The 25,041-nt window shown below is 33.5% G+C and overlaps 1 protein-coding gene across 3 annotated transcripts in view; it reads left to right on the top strand.

The window, feature by feature from the left end:
* Positions 1–24,252, top strand: part of LOC140441952 (uncharacterized) — a 41,371-nt gene extending 17,119 nt beyond the window's left edge. Inside the window, exons 7-14 of one of the 3 annotated variants that reach the window (XM_072532965.1) lie at positions 1,973–2,286; positions 5,292–5,555; positions 9,593–9,658; positions 11,296–11,593; positions 12,709–12,802; positions 13,105–13,307; positions 15,757–16,016; positions 18,475–24,252. In XM_072532965.1, the coding sequence (XP_072389066.1) occupies positions 1,973–2,286; positions 5,292–5,555; positions 9,593–9,658; positions 11,296–11,593; positions 12,709–12,802; positions 13,105–13,307; positions 15,757–16,016 (1,499 nt within the window). In that variant the 3' untranslated portion in view covers positions 18,475–24,252. The remainder of the gene's footprint in view (positions 1–1,972; positions 2,287–5,291; positions 5,556–9,592; positions 9,659–11,295; positions 11,594–12,708; positions 12,803–13,104; positions 13,308–15,756; positions 16,017–18,474) is intronic. The other 2 variants (XM_072532966.1, XM_072532967.1) reach the window with 2 other exon arrangements.
* The last annotated feature ends 789 nt before the right edge of the window (positions 24,253–25,041 follow it).

Below are 25,041 nucleotides of genomic sequence, written 5' to 3'. Positions count from 1 at the left end.
CCATTCTCCATCGTTTAGGCCTCTCTTACTCATGGCGTCGTCTACTTCATTCCTCTAGGATTTTCGGAGTCGTCCTCTTTTCCTCCTTCCTATGGGGCTCCATTTGGTTATTCTCTTTATCCATCTGCTGTCACTAGTTCTTCTTACATGTCCATACCACTTTAGTCTTTTTTGTTCTATGTATTTTAGTATGTCTGTTTCTATTGATGTTCTTTGCTTTATTTCGTCATTACTTCTCCTATCCATTCTTTAGGTCTCCATATTTAGGTGTCTATCCCACCATACTGAGTTAAGTTGTTGGATTGCTGTGCTTGTTTGTCCTAATTTTTGTGTAATTTCTTCCTCTGTTGTTGCCTTTTTCGTAATTATAAACCCCAAGTATTTGAATTTATCCTTTCCTTTGATTGTTACATTGTCATCAATCTGTAGATCTTCTATGTTTTCTTCACTTGTAGATAGGTACTCTGTTTTCGCGAGGTTAATATCTAGGCCAGCCTTGGTATATTCTTCTTGTAGTTTCTTCTAATCTAATATAACCTCCAGAAAATTTAACATGTTAATTTCCACAAAAAAAGACAAAATGCATGGTTATAACAGCAAATTTACTAAGATGCAAATTGGAGCTGGAAGATCAGATAACAGAACAAGTGATAGAGTTTAAATATCTAGGCATCACACAATCTAGCTACAGAAAGCTCGAAACAGTAGTGGAAGATCAAGTGAATAGAGCAGAGCCGCAGGTTACCAGAATGAAACAATATGGAGAAAAAATATCGGGAAAGAAATGAAAGGCAGAATTTACAAAACAGTCATCAGAACAATAATACGCGGCAGAAACACGATCTGACACAGAGAGGACAAAAAAAAATGTTAGAAACAGCACAGATGAAAACTCTTAAAAAAATATATGGTAAGACACTATAGATAAATGACTTAAATATAAGGTACAGAACATCAAGAACTGGCTAAGAAATAGAAGAGTAGAATGGAACGACCAAGCCGAATGTCGATTTGCTTTTCCAAAAACTAGATATTGTCTTTTCCATATTAATTGTCAAACACCAAGCCTTATACTCTTCATCAAATTTTCTGAGCATATATCTTAAATCATATGCATCCTCAGCTAATATAACCTGGTCTTCTGCAAAGTGCAAAGTGAAAAACTTCTTATCATCTCATTCTCATCATACATACATAGTATGTATTAATCCTTTAGTAATTGGAAATTGTTCAGAAAGCTTTTTTTCTTGACACTATCTGTTATATTCATAGACATATTTTTAACCGTTTAAATCACTTATTCCATTATCTGTCATTGCAAGCCACATTTTACTGAGCGGTATGCTATCATATTCTTTCCTTAGATCTACCAAATTTATACCCAATAAAATTATCTGGCATATTTATTTTTTATTACCTATTGAATACTAAGAATCCATTAAAATTTCAAATACTTACTATTTAAACTTACTACCAGCTCTCTCCGTCTTCAAAGGAACCTTTTTATCAAAAACCTGTTGCGATATGTCTTTCTTTGTAAATGAGCGTAATTAATGCAGTTGCCAAACGCGGTTTGCCACATCCACGGAGGAAGCTAAGTTACCTGAGGAAAGGAATGCCAAACGTTCCTCCTAGCTTCCTCCGTGGATGTGTTAGTTGTTGCTCTGGAATCCTCCGAGTCTTTTAACATTATTGCCACAATTTGGTCGCAAAGCTCCTGTAGTGATCCTTGACTGCACCATACTGAAGACGACCAATAGTCAGAAATACGTATATACAGTTGCCTTCCAACTTATACATATATTTCATTATATTTTTTTCCTTTGTTGCGAGCTATGCCGATACCTACTAACTTTATTTCACTATGAACTCGCGCATTGACTCTAATTTTATTCACATTTAACAATTGAAAATGTAAAAACAACAATCTATAACAATAGTTTATTGATGTTCTCACCACTATTTTGTTTAGTTTCAGACGACGATGACTCAGATAAAGAAAGTAACGACTCGGATTATATTCCACAAAAGAAATCGCCACCAGTGAAACGCGGTCGAGGTAGACCTCGTAAAAATGCGGAAGCGCCCCCTAAACCACCGAAGAAAGTGGGAACCGGCAAGAGGGGCCGTAAGCCGGGCTCTAAAAATAAAAACAAAATGGATAGAGATATTAAAAAAGAAAAGGATGACGATTATGGAGATTATCCTTGTCCTGTTTGCAACGAGATGTTTAATACTATGAGTAAATTGGATAGACACGCTAAGATCAAACATGAAGGAGCCAAGGTAGTTTTTTTATTTTTAAAATATAAATTTTTTATGTGTCCTATGTGGTACATTACCACTGTAATTAAACTATAGTCCATTTAGAAAGTACATATCCGGAAAAGAGGTAACAAAATATTAATTTTTCTGTATATACTTTTATTACTATTATAAAATTCTAAAATTTCATTTTATATACTTACACAACCGCCATTTAACTCTTAACCTTAACTAAACATTTGGTGACTGCCATAATATTCGTAATGGTGGTCCAGCCTATAAAACAGATCTTATCAAACCTTTTTTTTTGTTCCACTTAAATTTCCATCAATCCCCATATGTTTTTAATAATTTAAAATTCCGCTATCCCACTTTGCACTATTAACCCTATATATAAGACAGTATGTGTCGTAGGCGCACGACACATTTGTCAGCCTCTGTGTTTGAATTGATAAACAACATTTATACACAAATACAAAAGACCAACAAACGTCTCCAGACTATTTTCCACTTAAGTTTGCTTTGAGTTTTCCACGAAAAACGTCATTTTGAAGGTTTTTATGTGACATAGGTTTATTTCTCTTAAATTTGTTTCAAATGCTTAGTTTTTGCTGATAGACGAAAACAATGAAAATTTTGCCATTTTTTGGTATTAATTTGTTAATAACTAAGTTCAGTCCAAAAAATCATGTCTCATTCACAAATCATGCTCTTACAACATATACTAATTTCTTCTGTGATATGAGTTCCCATTAGTTACTAAGAAATTTAAGTACCAGTGTATTTGTACTTTGTATTTTTTTGCAACTTTATCCTTTTATGCTCACTTTATATCAGCTTATTATTGGCTATCATAAGCTGGCTTAACATCAATGACAATATAGTGTCGACATTAAATTTATTGGCTTTTTCTTAATATTTCTCTCTCCAACGGAGCTACAGCCCAAATCTGGCCCTGGTCTCCTCAAGCTCTTGTATCCAAGCATTCCTTTCTTTGTCCGCTTTGCTCCAGATATTCACCTTCAACTTCACACTGGTCGACGCATCACCATAGTTTCACCAAGTGTTCTGTTATCAATTCTTATAAGGGGACCTTCTTCTTCTTTAAGTGCCGTCTCCCGATCGGAGGTTGGATATCATCATCACTATCTTTACTCTATCTACTGCTGCTCTGAAGAGTTCTATAGAACTGCATTTAAACCAGTCCCTTAAATTCTTCAACCATGACACTCTCCTTCTTCCTATACTCCTTTCTCCTCTTATATTTCCCTGTATTATCAGCCTTAGCAGTTCATATCGCTGTCCCCTCATTACGTGTCCCAGATATTGTAACTTTCTTATTTTTATTGTGTTTATTATTTTGCATTCTTTGTCCATTTCTCGCAATACTTCCGTGTTAGTTTGCTTCTGTGTCCATGCTATTCTAAGCATCCTCCTGTAACACCACATTTCAAAGGACTGTAACTTATTTATGTGTTCTTGCTTTAATGTCCAGCTTTCAAGCCCATATTTCAGTATTGAAAACACGTAGCATCTCAGTGCTCTTACTCTCAGTTCTAATCTAAGGTCTTTGATCAGATAAGGGGACCAGCTTAGCGCAATCTTTGTATTTTTGAATAATTTACTATAATGGGTTCTTTGTAATATTGATATAACTCGTGGTTGAACTTTATTGTCCACACACCATAGTCGCAGATGGGTCCCAATATCATTTTCTATATCTTTCATTCAAAGATATAAGATTTATTGTTTTTCTGTTATGATCCATGTTTCTGTGCTAAATGTGGCTATTGGTGGTCGTGTGATGGTTTTATACTTTGACCTTTACTTCCCTATAGATGTCTTTGGATCCAAACACCTGTGATGTGGTCTGTTAGCTAGCATAATCATTCTCCATATTTCCTCTTCCTCGTTTGGTTCGTTGTTTTCTTGTTTGTACTAGGGCTTTAGGTACAGTTCTACATACACTTCTTTGATATCTCCTACGGTTCGACCCATCTAGTTTACATCGTCCTTATATACCACAATTTGTTTAGAATTATTAATATATTTTTGGAGTTCGCAGACATTTTTCTTATAACATTCCATAAAATGAACAGCCTCGTTCCCCTGTTTGAGCCATTTTCAGTAAATTTTCTAATATATTCTAATATTTGTCTTAGCCCTAAAAATCTTGTCTCTTCTTAATTGACTAAGTCTAGTCATTTTAGGCCACCTACAGGACTCTGTACAATATAATATATATTATTGTATTTAAGGTTATTCCCCTTAGACCTACATTCTAATTTTTTATCCATTTCGTGCAGCGACAAATAATTCCAGTACATCACTCTTCCGGGATTTGTTCGTCATTCCAAACTCTGACTGTTATTTTATATATTTGGCCAGTGAAACACACATTTAAAAACTTCTGCAGGTATGCCATCACTTTATAGCGATTTGGTTTTTAGATTGCAATTTGCAATAAATTTTGACTTGCAGATTGGAAGCCGGTTTCAAAATGAAGTATTTAAATAATTCATTTGTTTTGTCGCCAACGTTACAAAATAAGATAGTTATTTCATTTAATTATGGCAAATTCCCAAGAATAAAATACAAAATGCCACAAGATAACAATTTTAGAACAGCTTTTAATATAGCAAACGTAAATTGATGTTTCGTCGCGCAAACTTTTATATGACCTATTGTAGCGATGTTGGTATGCCACAGAATTAATTCTGTGCTTCTGTTCGTTTCGCCGGTCTGAGGAGTCTAGTAAAATATAACTTGCTTGTAAATCATTTGATTTCCAGTTTTTTTATCTATATCATATACTTTTTGCTCTGCATTCATAGCTTTATCGTTGATTTGCAAGCATATTCTAGTCATGTTGGATTATTGTTGAATTTCGACATGCTCTATCCTTACATATTAAACATTGTTTGGGGAACCTTTTCCGTTGTCCAAATATGTTATAAAATGGAATATTTTTGTATAGATATATATATTTTCAGTAGTTTCTGATACTGAATAATTTATATTTTTAGATTCACAAATGTAATGTGTGCAGCAAAGCCTTCTCACGCGTAAATCACTTGAAGAGACATATTACATCACATTCAACTATTAAACCTTTCCGTTGTACAGTATGTACCAAAAGCTTTAACAGACGCGATCATCTCAATCAACATCAAAAGTTGCATGAGAGAACTAATGATTACGAATGTGAAATATGTCAAAAACCATTTTCAAGGGCCGACCACCTCGCTAAACACAAGGCTTCGAAACATGGCATAGGAGAGAGAATATGTGTAAGTAAAAATTATTTATAATTCAGATTATAAAATCAATATTTTAAGTTGCTCTCAAGGCATTAATGATTAAAATATAATACACTATATTCCATTTTTTACATCCACAATACTTTTCAATCCTTTCGTCCTTTTCAACCTTAGAGTTTCACAATACTCTTGAGTTCTTATTTTTGGTATGATTTTTGCTTGTTTTCTTATCGATTAATTATTAAAATTAACGCACTTTTTCTTCCATGATGGTTTAGTTGTAAAAGTAAAGTAAAGTATGAAGGGAACCCAAAGTACTCTGTAAAACGCTATACATTTTCTGTTGTAGTTTCTGTTTTGTTTATTAACACATTTCTACTGTCATCTGCGGTCATTAATTTTGTCACAATTGTCTATTATGTCACCTTCAATTTAGGTATTGTATAAATTACTCAGTGTTAAACTGTTATTTCGTTTAGTGGCTATTTTTCAGCAAAACTTCTTTTACTGAAGGAATATTTATGTAAAAATATTCAAAAGGATGATTTAAAATTCATAAAAATCTTTTCGGTCTTATCACACCATCACCAGCACCACATTCGACATTGTGTCATTATTGACATAATGTCGAATGTGGTAATGTTTAAGTTTAATTTAAATATTAAAATGTAAATTTAAGGTTTTTGCACCCATACCTTATATGGCTCCACGCATGATTTTATCAAGATTCATTGATGATGATCTGAAAAGACCAAAAACGTTTTAATTAATTTAAATAATCCTTTAATATGATATACAGCCGATCACGCCAATATTCCCATAGTGATGTTAATATCGAGGAGTATATGCATGTGAAGTATAAACAACGAGGCAACTGTCTAGATGAGGATCTTCTTGAAACAGGCCCTGTAAAAAATTTAAACTGTTGTGTAGAAAGTATTAAAGTTTTTGCGTTTGATTTCATTACATTAAAGAAGAAAATCATTTTATTAAAACCAAACAAAGATCTCGGTTGAATATATCGTAGCTGTTTTTGACAAAAATAGTTTTTCTCAATATAATCTACCTTACACATGAAGATCTTTCAGGTCACAGAGTGAAAAGGTCTACGAGAACAAACCATATCTTTGAAATTTACAAATATAATCACTAGATTGTAGATTTCAAGGCCATCGTTTGGCATCGTAGACATTTTTCCATAATAATCTGAAAGATCAGTAATTCTCTTCTTCAGTCTAAATCACTCTCGACCTTTTCTATCCATCTTGCATCTCCTACTTTCTATGAGCCTCGTATGCAAGACCGTCTTTGTAATTTTGCATGCATATAATGTAGTAGTTGGTCTTACTACAGTTTGGTATAATCTTCGCTTTGTTTTCTTGGATAAAACTCAGACCCTAACGGACTTTCATCCCATTTGCTGTCAAGATCATATTGTTCTCTAGGTCTTGAATTATGTTCATTATTTCTTGTTCTGTTCATCTTTCATATACACTTTCGCATTCTAATATTGTTTGTTTACCAGCTTCCTTTTTGTCATGTCCATTTAACAGCCCATCAAAGAAACTTTTCCATTCGAACATTACATCAACAGTCTCACTTGGCAGTATTCATTCTCTCAATGTCATATATATACTCTTAACCTGATAACGCTTTTTTTGTCTACCTTCCTCATGAAATAACTTAATTTATTTGTTTCAGAACTTTTCTTCGGTATCTTGGATGTTTCTTTTATCGTACTGTCTTCTAAGCATCCTACATCTTCTCTTCATCTCTCTTCGTTTTCTCTGTATTGGCCTCATTATGATTGGATAACATTGCCTTTCTTTTGCTTTTAATTTTGCTGTTACTAGATCTCTAAATTCCTCCTTGGACCACTCCTTCACTTTAGTTTTCTTCTAATATCCAAGCACTTACTCTCACATCCATCTAGAAAGAATATTTAATGTTCTTTGGAGTGTGATGTATAGAAAGAACATTTCCATATTTTCCTCTTACCATAATTACTAGATTATCTGCATAGGCCTACATTTCTACCCCCCGTGCATTAAGGAGCGAAACCAAGTCATCGATCAGGAGTGTCCACAAGAAATGAGAAAGCACTCCTCCCTGTGGATACCCCCTAGCTGTTTTGGCTAGAATCTCCTCTATTTTCCTGCATTGTTTTGATCCAATTGCATACGGTAGCGGATATCCCTTTTGATGATGCTGCATCATAAAGAAAATTTGCTACCTAGTGCATTATTAAATGTCCCTTCTATATACAGAAAGGCGATTAATGCAATCTCTCCATTATTAATGGAGTGACTGATTTTCTGAACTACTTCGTACAGAGCTGTTTCTGTTGATTTTCCTTCCTGATATGGATGCTGGTTGCAATTGAGAGGGTGATCCCTCAACGGCTCCTCCTTAATGTGCCTATCGAGAATCTTTTCAATTGTTTTCAACAGAAATGTAATTCTTTTGTAATTGTTGGAGATCTTGCTCTTGATCTTCGGCCTTTTACCTCTCCTTGGATAAAAAGTCTTTCCATGATTTCTGTATCTGCTCTCATAACATGTCCAAAGTATTTCAATGGTTGTAGATGGACTTTGCTGGATCGCCTCCATATTAATATCTAAATGGATTTGCGATATTTCTTACTTAACTACATCTTGACTTGGAAGAGCATTGATAAATATATTAAACTGTGACGTTACATTATGTTTATTCGCTCGTATTTGCAACGGGATAACTTCTAGATGGCATTATTTATTGAACAAATTATTAACTACGTATGCTTACATCTTGAATACAATTATCGACTTGCTAGTATTGCGAATTTACGAAAGTTGGGTTGATCGAATCAGAAATGAAATAGTTTTACATCGAATGAAAAAGACCACAGAAATAATAAAAACAATAAAAATTCAAAAGTTATATTTCGGCCATGTAATGAGACATCCAGAGAGGTATAACCTTTTACACCTCATACAATATAGGGCAAGATCGTCGGAAGAAGAGGCCCAGGCCGGAGAAGAACATCCTGTTAGCCAATATGATCGCCAACCCCACTTAGTTGCCTCCTTTCGCCCTTGAGTTTATCTTAAGACATACGAGGATCTGTCCTCCTACTTTGGAGATGTCTTTTTCAGAGGTACTTTTCTCCTGAACATCCATTTTTACTTTTATTTTTACTATTGGTTCCATACTCTTCCCACGAGTAGCTAGGGAATAAATGTCCACTCGCTAAGAACCCCGCTTGAGCAAGTAAGGCTTCTTCGGAGCTCTCCTGGTATCCGGAGGGAACCTTTCGAAACCACTTATCGTGTGGTCATACATCCTTCAGCACAGTGTCTCACACTTAGGATTAAAGGTTTTTTCCCTGGTTTTCTCCATCGGTTTTTAGTTGCAAGTTGTCTCCTAGGGATGTAGGTATAGTGGAAAGACGGATGAAGAATCTTTTCTTGGTTGTATTCGGAATGTAGGATATATATATATATATATATATATATATATATATATATATATACATATATATATATATATATATATATATATATATATATATATATATACATAATAGATATTATTGTGTCTAAATGACTATACGTTGGCGGTATGGGTAGTGACATAGACTGCAGATGTGGCTGTGAAGGTCAGAGGGCCTTATAATTGAATTTTCGCCAGGGGTAGCGGTACAACCATATAGGGGTGGATAGGGGGTAGACTGCTTTTTAGTTGCTGAAGCAGTTATCCATTCCTAGTCTCTTGACTACCTAGGAGAGATTCACAGATATTCCAGAGAGCTAAGTGGTGAAAGGAAATGCTCTAGCGACGTCATTTCACATCCGTTCATGGTCGCATTCACTAGGCCTAGCCAGTTATAGGAGGTAACTTCATTCAACGGAGAGCTCCTTATCAGAGAGTTTAGCCCCTGAACAGTCAGCTTAAGCCCCTGAACTTATATGAAGGTCTTACAGTCACTATCGAAGGTTTGACCATCTTAACAAATGTTTTATTATCATGATATAATTATTGAATAATTGAAAGTGTTTGTTTGTTTGTGTATTGTACACATTTTCTAGGTTAAAGATTCAAGTACCTCTTCTCCTTCTGCTATTGTTTCCACTAATTCATATTCATTTATTGATGTAAGTATGCCAATAGCCTAACACACGTCAAAAATAAAAGCAGTTCTATTAAAAAATCTTAAATTCTAGTTACATAAAAATGAAAAATAAAAAAGAAATATTAATTTGACTTAAAATAGTTCAAAATTGAAATTTCAGATATTCATCACTACTATAAAATACATTTTTTGTTAAAATTTCCTTAATTTTACTTTTAAATCGAGTTGTGGAAAAATCCTTTAAGTTATCAGGCAATTTGTTATAAAATTTATTGCCCAATACCCTGATCCAGTTTGACACCTCTTTAGCCTCCATTAGGCTGGAACAACATCACATCTATGTCTAATATTATGATCGTGCACTTATCTATGTGTCCCAAAGCGCCCCTCGCTCTTGTTAACAAACATAAAGTTCTCCAAGACATACAAGGAAGGGCACAATAAGAATTCAAAGAGTCTCATAGGCCAATCCACAATCGCCCCTAAACCTAAGGCCTGTAAGAAATCTCATAGTCTCATGTTGCAAACCAAAGACTCTCGGCATTCTCGCCGAATGCACTCGGATCTAGATTGCGTATGTCAGATGAGAGTGGAAATTGGCAAAAGAAGCTTGTCGTGCGAAACGTCCGATGCTAGATTTCTGAGCACATATAGGTTCTTTGTTAGGTTTTTACCCAAATAGTCAATATGTTAACCATATTGAAGCTTGGGATCCATGTGTATCCTCAGATCCATGGACTTCACCCTTGTCACATCCGCGTTTTTAGCTCGAGTGTCCCTAAGAGCAAAAACAGCCCTGTTGGTCTTTGGTTCATTAAGCAGTAGCCTGTTGACACAGAACCACTCTTTGGTGCTCGACTGTGCAGACGAATAGTGTATAATTGTTACAATACTAGCAGCTGCAGTTACTTGATAATTTCAAATGTAGATGCACATAGGGAGAGGCAGTTGAACTTTGGAAAATTCAAATTTCACAACAGTGGGCTTAGTAGGAACAATTGCTAAATGTATGTCTCCCTCATCATAAAATAGTGTATTATTCAACTGGCATCTGTCTTATTTAACCATTATATGTTTTTCAACTGCCACGCCTTCATCCAACATAAGATCTGTACTGTCCAAGAAGCATATTCAATATTGAATCAATGTGTACTATGCAAGTTTGTGTAATAATACATAATTGTAAGCTTTCTTAAGTACATACAAATATTGCCCCAACATTGACCGAATATGTACATGACTATCATACTAGGCAAAGGGGTACTTTTTGTATAGGAAGAATGCAAACTTCTGGTGCACATAGAAGCATCTACTCAAATGGCCTGATCTTGTATAATAAGCTGCCCAGTAATATGAAGGAAAGTCAACTAGAAAGATTTAAATTTGAACTACAATTACTTTTTGATATCTACTTTAAGACCAATCAGATTTGAATCATTTAAATTTTTTATTGTATATTTTGAATTAATGGAAAAAAACCTTTATGTATTAACATAGATTATTTAATCAGATTTTGTAACGAAAAATATATTATTTAAGCTTTATAAAACCATTGTTAATATAGTACTCATTAAAGCAACATAGTGGCGGTTTTTGGATAGACTTCATAATTCAATAGTCTCAATATTCACCATTAAAACTAGTAAATTATTATTTTAGGTAATGGGCGAGAAGAAATTTGAATGTCCTCTATGTCACAAATTCTTCACCACAGAGAAATATCGAGATGTTCATGTGGCAGGTCACAACGGTACTAAGGAATACTCATGTAGAGTATGTGAAAAGACATTCTTATCTAAATCCCATCTGACAGAACATATGAAATTCCACAATGAACATTCCAAGAAGTTCCTTTGTTCTGAGTGTGGACAGCGCTTTATTAGAAATGACTATTTAGTTATTCATATGAGGCGGCATAGAGGAGAGAAGCCGTTTAAGTGTAAATATTGCGGAAAAGGTAAGTTAAAAAAGGTCAATTACAACATTCATCTATCCATTTTTGGACACAGGTCTACCATACTATTCACCACCATGCAGTGCTATTGTCATTAATTTTCTTTCACTTTCTATTTATCGCACCTGATGATGATTTCTTTTCTATACCCATATTCGTCAAAATATTACCTGCTGATTACATAGCATCCAAATTTATATTTTTTACCATTTTTTTATCTGTACCGTATTATCTTGATTATTTTGCAATGAAAATACGATAAATGTTATTATTTTAACGTTGTACCCCGGTTTAAAAAAGAAATTTTTTAATACCCGGTCAAGTAGAACCCGAGATATGTCATTTTTCCAAACGCTCGATTTTGAAACTGTGTTAGATTTTTTGTCGGCTACCCCATTCCTTTTACTCCAGTCGGAACGTAAAGTACTCTTTGTTTACAACACTCCTGTTTAAATAATTATCAATAATTTTGTTTGCTAAAAGTTTTGTTAAAATTTTTGTGTAAAAGCGGCAAAATGTGGTTTATTCATTGTTGCCTGCCATTACTTTAACCTTTTTATGTAGGTTGAACAAGTCATAATTGTTCCTTGATTTCTTTACATTTCTCCTCAAATTATACTTGTTTTGTTTATCCGATGTTGTTTCTGATCTCATTCTGAATAGTTCTGTATTTGAGAGTGTCTTTGTTCTTGGCTTGTCTATGCTGTTCCACCATATTCAATATCCCGTCTTTGATCCAGCTCTCTTTCTTACAGGCTCTTTCAATATCTGTTTGCATGGATCGAGGAGACAGCTTTTTATTTTCTCCCATTATTGATTGATGTCCTCGATATTACTTGTCCGATTTATCAAAGCTTTCAGATATTTTTTGTTTGAGATTCTCTTTTATACAGGGTTCTTCAATTTTTTTATTTTTAATCTTTTATTATTAATATTTATTTCATAGCCAACTCTAATTATGATTTTTGTCGATGTTGCAGTGAATTACAATTTGGGATTACCAAACCAAGGTGTATAGTAAACCTAAATTCTTTATCATCTATATTACTATGTTCATATTACAATTTATACAGAGTATTTTATATTTGTTCACTTACTTCGTTTTTATTTTTACTTAGGTTTCCCAAGAACGACAGATTTGACGGTGCACGAGAGATATCATACTGGAGAGAAGACTCATTTGTGTACAATATGTGGAAGAGGATTTGGAAGGTATGTAATGATTAAGATCCAAAAACATAAAATATTGTTAAAGTATTACCAAAGCAGTAGCCGTGTTCCAACTAATTAACTACTTTTTTATTCCTAATAAAAAAATAAATGATTGTAATAAACTGTGCTACTACCTAATTGATTTCTATTTATACAAATCATTAAACTTTGGAATTATCAATGTCTTAACTTCTCTATAATGAACCTTCCACAGAAGGCATGGTCAGCACATTAAATTTTTTATTATGTATCAGTGGCATTAAAAAACATTTCTTCATCGTTGCTTTATTTTTTTATTGTAGGGCCTATAATCTCACCGTTCACATGAGAACGCATACCGGTGAAAAACCATATCAGTGCACATATTGCGATGCTGCTTTTGCACAAGGTAACGATCTTAAAGCCCACGTTAGACGTCATACAGGAGAAAGATTCCAGTGCGAATTATGTACAGAGAGTTTCCTTATGGGCTATTTATTGACGCAACACAAGCGAACTGTCCACGGTAAGTTTTAATAAGTAATTAGAACTAAAAAGAATTTTAATTTAATATTAAAATATTGATTATTATTGAATCTTAAATTGAAATTAAAGTACCACAGTATTGTGTGAATTAATGTGAACTCAGACATATTTACGTGAAATATTGTTTACCAAAGAAAAAAATATAAACTACTAGTTTGTAAATATTTAAGTATTGTTCAATAGAGGATACGTCCCCCTTTGTTACCTCTAAATCATAACGGAATAATGCTTCAATCTTATTGGTTTTTTTCGTACAATTCAGTTACAGCAATCTGGGCCTTGCAGATAGCCGACATATTCTCGATAGGAGAAATTTCCCAGATATGAAAAACAGTCCCAAAACATCTGTTTTCACTGTATGTATCACCGTTTGGACCAAGTTAGCTGAAATCCATTTTTTGTCCACACTTCAACGCATAAATTTGGAGCGCTATCCTTAGACCAAAAAGTATCTCACAGAAATAAGACATTTCTCCAATTAGCATATTTTTTTACGGATCAAAATGAGACTTTTTTTCATAATATTTTTTTAGTTCTCACAAGTTTTCTTCCTTCCTTCAAAAGGCTTCTGCAAGTCATAAATTTTCATTTATCTTTTCTAAGTCTTGCTGAAGATCATAACTTGCCTGTCTGGGGTTCAGCTTGCTATTTCTCTCAAAACATAGAAAAACACGTGTAAATCAACCACAATAACCGACAAAACAACTGATATTAAGATAAGTTAATGCAGAGTGATAGGTCATGGAATATGTCAAAAAACATCTGCCAGAATTGTCGTAGCAGTATTACCAAGTTGAAATAACACAAAATTCTCATTACCAGCTCATTTTCAAACTTAGTTCTCTACTTCTAGAAAGTACTTTATGCCAGTTTGACGTATTGTGGCTTTTAATCTTTTAATAATACAGTAAAATTATAGTGGAGGTTAAGTATCCGTCTTGGGCTGTACAACCATACGGCGCTGGTTTATATCCGGATCGAAGGACCAAAACATGAAGGGCTTTAATTGATATTATGTGAGTTGGGAAGAAAACTTTACTTTGATCTTTTCTGACTTTGATCGCTGATTTGATTTTCTTAAGAAAAGTTTGACATTTGAAAAGTGTTCACACATGAACTGGTTACTTTTTATTAGGTTTATCAAGGATCGATCGGCATCGTATTTAATTATTAATAATTTCATAGCAGCGTTTGGCTGTCATAAGTTATCACTATGTAATTACGTTATTTATCATTATATTGTTTTCCTTGTTCTTGTTTAGCTATAACATTTTAATTCCATGTCTCTTTAATTTTTTATGAAAGTTGCATCTTTAATTTTTTTGCAATAATTTTCGTCGTTGGTGGATTGTATTATTAATCTACTTAACCTCTCTATGTAGGTAAACAATTTCACTGTTCTTTTTTGAAGAACGGCGGCTGTACAATCAGGAATTAAACCCCTTAATTTGTAATTTCACATTAATCTTAACTTCCTAATTTTACTTACATAATTGTAATAGATATCTATATTTTTTAATTTAATTACAATGGTACATGTTAATGGCCTTTTGATGAATTGTTGTTTTATTTGTGGGTTTATAAAACTGGGGTTGGACTCTTTTTTGTATGTAGTCAATTAGAATATTTACCTCAGACTAGTATGTATAGTCATTTCTGAAGTTACGTTGAGTGTACTTATTTTGAGCTACCAATAAATCATTTTTTCTCCACCAGATTCTACTTTGAATTATTTCACATCGTCAATCGAGAAGTTCGAACATAGGACATTCGAATTTATACATTGGTCCTTCGAGCAGCACAATTAAACAGCTCCATTAATTTGCACTTAGATTTTTTGTTACAGTATTTTTAGTTATCTTTGTGATGGTTAATATTTATTTAATTTTCTTTTTAATTTTATTTTATTTTAAATTACTATTTTTATTGGGAATAAGCCACAATTTAAGTTTCGATTTCCATCGAAATCGTTCTATATATAACACTATCTTACAATAAAGTCGTCCCAGGAACGCAACTCAACAACATTGACAAAATCATTGTAAAGTTGTCTACTTTAAATGTATAATATATGAATTGTCAATATGAATGAGTCAGATGCCTCAAGAAAATAGCTTCAGAACTTTATTTTATTTTATTTTTATACAAATATCAAATTCGAATCTCACCGGAGTATAAAATTTAAATATTTATAAGATGGCATATGAATATACATTTCGAAGTCAAAAAAGCTTTTGTGTTTTATACATTTGGGTCTGCGAATATACTATTTCACCTCTTGTGGAGCGTCAGTGTGACTACAAATGAATTAAATTAAAAATTAATAATCCAGAAAGTAAAATTTAATATTTTTCGTAATAATACATTGTTTTCCAAATTTACACTTCTTTAATCTGGGATTACACTCCTATACTCCTTAATTTTTTTAGGTTTGAATGTAGTCAGTAACATACGAAGGTTGCAGCCTGTTCACAAGCAAGAAAATCCCGATGAACCTCCACCTATAACAATTCCTCTACCGAAACCAGTAATTCCTGATAATGTCATGTTCAACGCCTTACATGCGAATGCATTACACGCAAATGCTCTACACGCCAACGCTCTCCATGCCAATGCCATCCATGCGCAATTGGCTGTTGCGCAGCTACATCATTTAACAAGAGAAAAAGTAGAGGATGTACAGTACTAGGTGAGTAAACTAAAATGAAATTTTTCCTATTAGTTTTGCACTACATTAGTTAGCGGTTAGTACAGTTCATCCCAAACCCTTCTTTCAGTGCGTCACAGTTTATCGAATTCTCTCTAACGCATTAAGCTAGAAGTGACAGAAAAAAACGTGAGTCTGTGATTATTATACATAGAACTTAGAAAATTATATTTCGTTCACGGGTATTTGCATATTAAAGCAAAATTCTACTTACGGATATATAATTGGTCGCAGTTTAGAATACGCTAAATAGATATCCAATCAATGATGCGCATAAATATAATTTGACGCAGATGATCTCGATAGTGACAGTACTTTGACAATGTCAACTGATAAAATGATAATTGTCATTCCAGGATAGTATTTTTAGACATTTTACAGTGAAAATTGAATTTTGTATTTATTATCATAAAAATATTTTAAATATGCCGAGATATACCGAGAATGAACAAAGACTAATATTAAAATTATTAAATTATTTTCAATTAGAAAAGGAGGCTGGGACAACTTTATTACCAGTTTCTGCAGTTCGTGAAGTAAGTTTTAAATTATTCTAAAAAATATTCATATTAGTAGTTTAAATACTATACATTTTAGCCATAGTGTTTGTAATAAATAATAATAAATACATAAATAAATCTTAGCTAATCAAGCACTTTCCTTGGAGTGTATAGAATAAGAATTATGACAAACTGTCGTTCCAATATAATGCACAATAAAAATTTTTATACAGGACGGGACCTCTAATATGTAAATTAAAAAAAAATTTTAATTCTTAAAGTTTTTACTCCACATTTTCAAAAAATAACCTTTTCACATTTAGCCGATTACGATCCTTCAACTGTCAGATTTAACTAAAATGTCATGCAATAATTCTCGACATTCTTAAAATCCTATATGACGTCAAAATTAGTGACGCACTGAAAGAAGGGTTTGGGACAGACTGTACGTGATTGTATTGACATTATATATATATATATATATATATATATATATATATATATATATAGATATCGGTTTAAAACGTTCTTCTATGTCTCTGTCTTTCATTTCTCTATTGATGCCCTCTCTCCAACTAAGGCGGGGTCTTCCCTCTTTTTTTTTCTACCGTGAGGGGTCCACATTAAGACTTGTTTTGGGAGGCGTTCTTCAGACATTCTCTGTACATAACTGGACCATCTGATTTGTTGGGTACCAATATCGTCTAGTATTGTATGTTTTACTTTCATAATTTCTCTTATTCTGTTGTTCGTTACTCTTTCTATTTTAGATTTTCCAGCTGAACGTCTCCAGAAATCCATTTCCGTTGCCTCAAGTTTTCTCTTGTATCTTTCCTTTATTTGCCATACTTCACTACTGTAGGTAATTATACTTTTAATGATTGTGTTATATATCTTGTGCTTGTTATTATTAGAAATTGATTGATACCAAAGGATACTATTGAGAAGGGAAATTGCTGTTCTTGCTTGGTTGTTTTTCTCCTCAATTGTGTTGTCTACGTTGCCTTCTTTTGTGATGATCACACCTTAAATATTGATATGTGTTGCAATGTTTAAATACTGTATACAATCAAAAAGTAACTGCTCAAGTTCAAAACATAAAGTACATTGAAATTTTCGTTACCTAAGTTAATAAAACTATTAAAACCACTATTACATCATCCAAAACGCAATAAGAGGTCCCAATAGGCTAATTCTTGGGAACTTTTACTGTCTATTTAGGAATTGTTAATGGATTAAGATAAGAATAATATTATTTTGGAAATATCAGGTGTGAAGGTATTTGAACCATGAATCAAATAAATTTGTTTTGAAAACCTATTATATGTACTTTTTTTAAATGTACCAGTATATGCAAAATTCAAAAGAAAATTCAAAAATATGCAAATGCATATGCATATGCACTTTTGCATATTTGTCTAACTTTGGACATCACTGACAACTATTTCATATTTTGAGTTTAGATTACTCATCAAGCAAAAAGACAAAAGAGGGAATGTAAAGGTAGTGGGGGCAAAAATATTGTTAGACAGGAAGTGCCATCTTGAGAGGCCACATTAAACAAGGAAAAAAAGTCCCTTTCCTTGTTTAACACATCAAATTTAGTTGGGTTATGTTATTGTTTGTCCCAACTGTCACATGAAATCTTATTTATATTGAAGTTTTTTAACAATTGTGTCGTATTTTAGACTATTATCGTTAATATTTAATTAAAAATTTCTCGTCTAAGACACATTCGAAAAATATTTTATAGCTACTGTTAATAAGTGTCGGAAAATTCAAATTTGGCGCATTAGGATTTCCGGATATGTCCGCCATCAGAGGCCACTTTTTTGGTCTCCTTTTCATAAGGATTACATTCCCTCTTTTGTCTTTTTGCTCGATGAGATTACTGCATACATCTTTTAACTTTGTATATTAATAAAAACATTTTGTTTCAGATACACTTGCCTTTGTAAATACCATATGATCACCTAAGTAGGATACATAACATTTTTGTTATTAACATAGGAATATTGATGGTAATCTCGTCACATACTCTTTATGTAATATATTAGCAAATAGAATCTATTAGGTACTAATTACTTAGATCAGTATCTATGTTATTTTATTTTGTTCTTAAAATCTCACTTTTGTCTTTCAATTGTTTATAATTTTCATGCTTAGTATTTATTTTGATGGTAACTGATTAGATAACGATGCTTAGAAACTTCTGAAGAATTTTATGTTAAAATACTATACATAATGTGTATTTTCGGAAAATATAAAAAAAGATAACATTTTATTTAATTTTAAATTTTGATATTTTCAAAAGCTATACAGTAAAATAAAAACAAATATCGTTTCATTTTATATTTCCTTGTTGCCATGTTTTGACTCTGACACTCAAGACGGGATTAATGATGACATATTAGAAGAACACTTGTATTACAATGTTCATTTTATTGGATTACAACAGTTGTGGCGTCAACGTTTCAGTTGAATCTTGAAAAGTATTAAGTGCAGCTTACTACCATTTCTTGATCGATTTGAATGAACATTGTTTACCTTTTGTGGATTAGAAAATACGAAATATTTTAAAACGCCAAATCTGAGTCCTCAGATGGATAAATACTAATGACCACATGTAAACTTGACGCTTACTTGTAATATAAAGACATATTTACAGAAAACAAGTTTGAGGTTATGTTTAACGGGCATAACATTATAAATATTTTGTTGACTCAGTCCGTTTCCGCCAGAGCATAGGGCTTCCGTAAATACTGTTCATCCTCTGCTAGTGACTACACATCTATCCAATATTTATATGTTCCTCTAGCCCAGGGGTTCCCAAACTTTTTGTACCACGCCCCCTTTTGTTGAAATGAAAGTTTCTCGCGCCCCCCACCCCTTAACAATAAATTGTATGGGCCTAGGAACAAAACAAAAACAAATAAGTATTACATAGAAAACAAAACATTTATTTATACTGCCATAAGATACAATAATATCAGTTTTTATAAAATACAAAAAATATTAATAAAAGGAATATGGATTAGGTTGGTTAGTGAGATGGATGTGATACACTAGGATACACTTTGAAATAATTTAACCAAAATGAAGGTTTTTTTCATTATATCAAAGTTGTATTTGGCAGATTAATCATGTTTTATTTGCAAAGCATCTTCTTGAAGTAATTCAGTCAGGGAGTCTATGTTGACATGGAATGGGTCAATTGCCATTCTGAAAATACTATCGTCACAAGTGTTTGGGAAGTATTTCTGGAATTCTTCAATTAGGCTCTCCAAATGTTTTGATAATTGGATTTTCAAACTTGATCCTTCATAAATGTCCTTGAAGAGTGTTTCTTCTGAGATTTACTCTACTTTAGGGAAACTCGAATAATTGCAGGGGTTTGCTGATATTTTACGCCACCAAAGTTGCAATTTCTCAATATACGTCTTAATCGCATCACGATGAGTAACTATATTTGAGTCTTCACCCTGCAGTTTTAGGTTAAGGCTGTTCATCATCATCATCATTTTGGCTTTACAACCCTGTGTGGGTCCTAGCCTCCCCAAGAATTTTTCTCCAGTCGTCCCTATCCATCGCCTTCCTCCGCCAAGCACGTATTTCCATATTTCTCATATCTTGGTCTATGTTATCTAGGAATCTTGTTCTGGGTCTTCCTCTTCTTCTTTGACCAATAGGTCTATCGAGGAGCGTTTTTCTAGCTGGGTCGGTTTGCTCCATCCGCATTACATGGCCTACCCACCTCAGACGTCCTATCTTTATGTGTTTTTAAGGCCGTTCAAGGAGTCAAATATATCTGACAAATAAGCCAATATTACTTGGGTACAATGTTTTTTGAAGGCCACGTTTAGTTCATTTTTCTTTGCCTCCAAGAAGGTGATTACTTCATCTCGAAGGTCAAATAATATTGCCAACATGTTTCCTTTTGGGAGCCATCGTTCTTCTGTATGAAATAGCACTGTTTTGCGATCACTCCTTAAATCTTCATAAAGAGTTTTAAGCAGTCGAGTATTCAACGCACGTTTTTTTATGTAATTCACTACTTTAAGACAGCATTTAGTTCATTTAAAAGACTTTTTGCTGCCAAGGCTTGTCGATGCATATCAGCATTTTTCTGTCTTACTGATTGTACAAATCCTGAGCGAGAACCAAATATTGAAGGCGCGCCATCCTTACATACACCGACCATTTTTGGCCAAGATAGTTCATGTTTGTCAAATAAGTCTGACACTGCTTTCATAACATCAATAGCTTTTGTCGTGATTTCCAACTCTGTACAAAAGAGTAGCTCGTCTTTCATTCTTTCGTTTTCAATATACCGAACATAAACAATTAACTGAGAACATTGTGCTATGTCTTTACTCTCGTCTAGCCGAATAACAAAAGATGGTGATTTGTTTTACTGCATCAACTACCTGGTTTTGTATGTCTTCGGCCATATCATCAACGCGACGTTTCACGGTATTGTCAGAAAGAGGTATTTGAGATAACTTTTGCTTACTCTGCGTTCCAAGAATAATATCAGCTGCCTTTAACAAACACGGTTTAACAAGCGTCTCTCCAAAAATATGGCTCTTCTTTTCTTTAGCAATCAGAAGTGATAGTCATATGAAGCTTCAAGCACTTTTTCAGACGACTGAGCCGTAGAACCAGTACTATCCAACATGCGTTTTAAATTTTTAGATTTTGTAGCAAAAAATTCCTTTGGTTTGTCCTTAAAAGAGTTATGTTTGGATGACAAATGTCTTTCAAGACGATTAGATCTCATTGCATAATTGTTTAATACTTCATAGCAAATTACACACGGAGGATGTTAGACATTATCTTTACGGATACAAAATAATAAACCCATATATGATATAATCATCATTATACTTGCGTTTCTTTGCTGAGCTCATCTTGACTAAAATAACTTTTCTCACTCAAATCAACGAAATCAATGAAAGTCAACTAATAGAATTAAAATTTCACAACACGTACGCTTTTATAATACAAAAATACGTGAAGGCTAGGCCGGCTTTCTCAAAGACTTAGTCACAGTTAACTAACTGCTGTTAGCTGGCCTGCGTCTGTTGGAGGGAGGGAAGTAGGGAGACAGTGCTTGGAAACGCTCGGTTGTCAAATGCGTGCTATTGCCACATTGAACTGCTCACATTCCATTCTTTCAAGCATTCAATTTCAAATTTATGTATAAAGTCAGATGTTACAGTGGTTTGTTTTAATTTTCTAAACATCATGGTTAATTTATAATTTTAGAAAGACTACTTAAATTTTATTTAATTTTCGACTTGTCTCGCCCCCCCCCCCCAAGTTTGGGAACCTCTGCTCTAGCCTCTCACAGATCTCTTGCACGTTTTTCTTAGTCGCCCCACTTTTCTTCGATGATTTTAATATAGGACACTGTTTTCATTCGCACACGTGTGCATAGTCCATTTCTAATTTTTTATTATGTCATGGAGAAACTCAGCAGTTGCGACAAGACAAATTTATCTGCAAAACCAATGCAATATTTTAATATCTTCTACCCAATTGTAAATCAGATTTTTCAACGTGTCCTCTCCCTCATACAATAATTTTCACTGCAATAGTATTATTGTAACAGTAGCTATTATTTGATCGTATTTTTATTCTAAATCAACAATAGGACATAGATAAAAACGCTAATAATTAATTCAAAGAGATGAATTTATTGTCATTTGACAACACTGATTCGCTGCAATAATAGAACCAGAAGATACGCCTCTCTTATTGCTATAGTCCTATGCTCACCAAATCGGAGGTTCTTGCGGAGCCGCGAGAAGTTCCCATTTGTTTATAAAATTCTATAACGTTTGCACGGTGTATGTATTTATAATATGATAAACTAGAAACATGTTTTGCGAGTTACAAATCGTTAAATATGTTGTTAAGTTAATAAGAAGCGTTTAATGTAAAATTGTAAGGATTAGGAAAGAAATAAATCAGTTAGAATGATAAGGTTGATTTAAAATACACATTTCAGATTTGAATGCGATCGATCACACAACTTTTAGATTACAAGACATCGACACCTACGACTAACGAAAAAACATTACTAGGAGTAGCTTACTAGCTACTAAAACATACCCTGGAGCTGACATTCATAGCTATCCCAATCCAGTTATAATGGATTTTAGACTAAAAAGATTTTTGAAAGTTAAAAGAGAAAAAGTGACAAGGAAAATAAACATCTCGCAACGGAAGAACTATGAAAGGAGAAGAAAATATCAAAGTTGAGAAAGAAATAGAAACGATAGAGAACTAGAGAGGCAGTTGACACGTTGGAGTAATATGGACTGTTTTAAAAACGAAAATAACAACGATAAAAGAAGAATACATCGGGTTCACGAAAAACAACAGAAAACAAAAATGGATAACGCGAGAGATCATGGACCTCATGAACATAGACGAAAACATAAAACAAACCTAATAGAATCCAAACGAATAATTAAAATCATTAGAAGAAAGTGCAGAGGAGCTAAAGAAAACTGGATGTCAACTAAATTCCTAGAAATTGAACAACTTCAGGAACGATACGACACCTATAATTCCATAACAAAATGAAAGAAATGGCAGGTAGATATAGAAAGAGAGAAGAATCAAGATTAAGAAGTAATAACAAAATAATTATAGGTACAGAAGACAAACTGAAGAGATCGAACAAACATTCAGGCACTTTTTGACGACGATAGACCTTGTCCTCCAGCATCCACACATGATCAAATAAATGAAAAAGGTCCAGACATAACCAAAGAATTATTCATGCAATAAAAGCTCAGCAAAACGGAAAAGCCACCGGTCCAGAAAATATCAGCACCAAATTCCTCATAATGTGATGACTACCGAATATTAAGCTTGCTGTCTCATGTCCTTAAAACTTTTCTGAGAATTATCCATACACGAATTTACAAGAAGTGTGAGTTTCAAATGAATGACACTCAATTTGGATTTCTAAACGGGTTGGGAACATGAGAAGCCTTAAATGTATTTTGGCGTGGTAACATAAGTAATAAGATTGTAAAATTGAAGAAAAACAACAAGTTTCACTAATACAAAGAAAGAAGCGTAGGACTAATGTTAAGTAAAGACTTTTTGTTTTGACGTGACAACGTCTTAAATTAGGTTGTGGCTCGGAGTCACTCATGAAAAAGTGTAACGCCCGCTCACGTCTGTTACGATGAGTCACCGAACGAGAGAGAGGCCCGCCGGACCGGCGAATGCCTTGCGTCTCTCTCCCACTCAAACATGATCGGTCCGCTGCGCGCGCAGCACTAGAGAATTAGGCGCGTTGAATCGGAATAGAAATTAGTTAAGTTTAAGTTTACATGTACAATGTTTTAGTAAACAAAATATATTTCTATAGTTAAAATTTGTGCAATTCTTATTTTCATTCAATTCCTTGTTCCTATTGTGCAATTTAATAATATTCATATAAATAAATATTCTACCGAGAAAAAGACGTTGTCACGTAAAATCTTCGCCCGTAAAACCGACTTTATAGGCAACCGATTTTTTTTTACAAAAGGTTTACTGTTTTTATATAAATTTTTTACTGAATGAAAATGTTTTGAAATTTTTAAGAACAAATGTCAAACTGCTTTAATTAAGGGAATTTGACTATCGCAAGTTATTTGTATAAAGTAGGTGAGGTATGATTATTAAATAAAAAGACTTAACTGTAAAACATTTTATTTTGGTTTCATACATATTTACTTATCACCATCAATATACATCCTCCCCCTATCCCTACAACGAAGCGTCCTTCTAATGTTCGAAACAATACTGGAAGGCTTCTTCTGTTATCTTTTTAGGATGTGTGCTGTTTGTTTCACAGATTCAATGGACTCATGAATTTTGATACTTTTAAGAAAGAAACTTCTTGACCATTGCTGAATTTCCAGACTTTTTGGTTGTTTAAATTATGTAAATTGGCCGAAACGAATTTTTTGTAAAGTTCTACAGTTTAAGCAATAAAAAGATTACTTAATCGATGGTCAGATTGAACCAGATTACTAATTTTTTCCGATATTGCCATCCGTTTTTTCGAAGGAGGATGACCCGGGCGTATATCACCTTCAATATTCTCTTGGCCGTCTTGAATAGGCAGAAACAACTCAAATACACATGTTATACAAGTTTCATGTGAAATTTATCAATTCGTTGCTATACTGTCAACATTTTCCCGGCGAAACATGAAAACGAACGCTAGAGCTATACGGATTTATTTTCAGAAGCGAGCCTTACTGCATTCCAAAAAGAGAAGGGCTACAAGCTAAACGCTAACTGTGACCGGCGTGGTGTTTAGCGAATGCGGAGTTCTCGTGTAGCAGCGTTATCCTCGTTAGCCACAATTCGTGTCTTATTAAATTAATTATTAGAATTTATCATTTCCGTTCTAAAATTGGAAGCTCCTGCTATCAACACATAGTATTAAAAAATGTCGTAGGTTGACTTTTACATAAACAAGATAACGTTTT

This window comes from Diabrotica undecimpunctata, chromosome 5, assembly GCF_040954645.1.
Source record: "Diabrotica undecimpunctata isolate CICGRU chromosome 5, icDiaUnde3, whole genome shotgun sequence".
In the NCBI taxonomy this organism is placed as follows: Eukaryota; Metazoa; Arthropoda; class Insecta; order Coleoptera; family Chrysomelidae; genus Diabrotica; species Diabrotica undecimpunctata.
The sequence above is the reverse complement of the archived record's forward strand: the minus strand, read 5'-3'. Positions and strand labels throughout refer to the sequence as shown.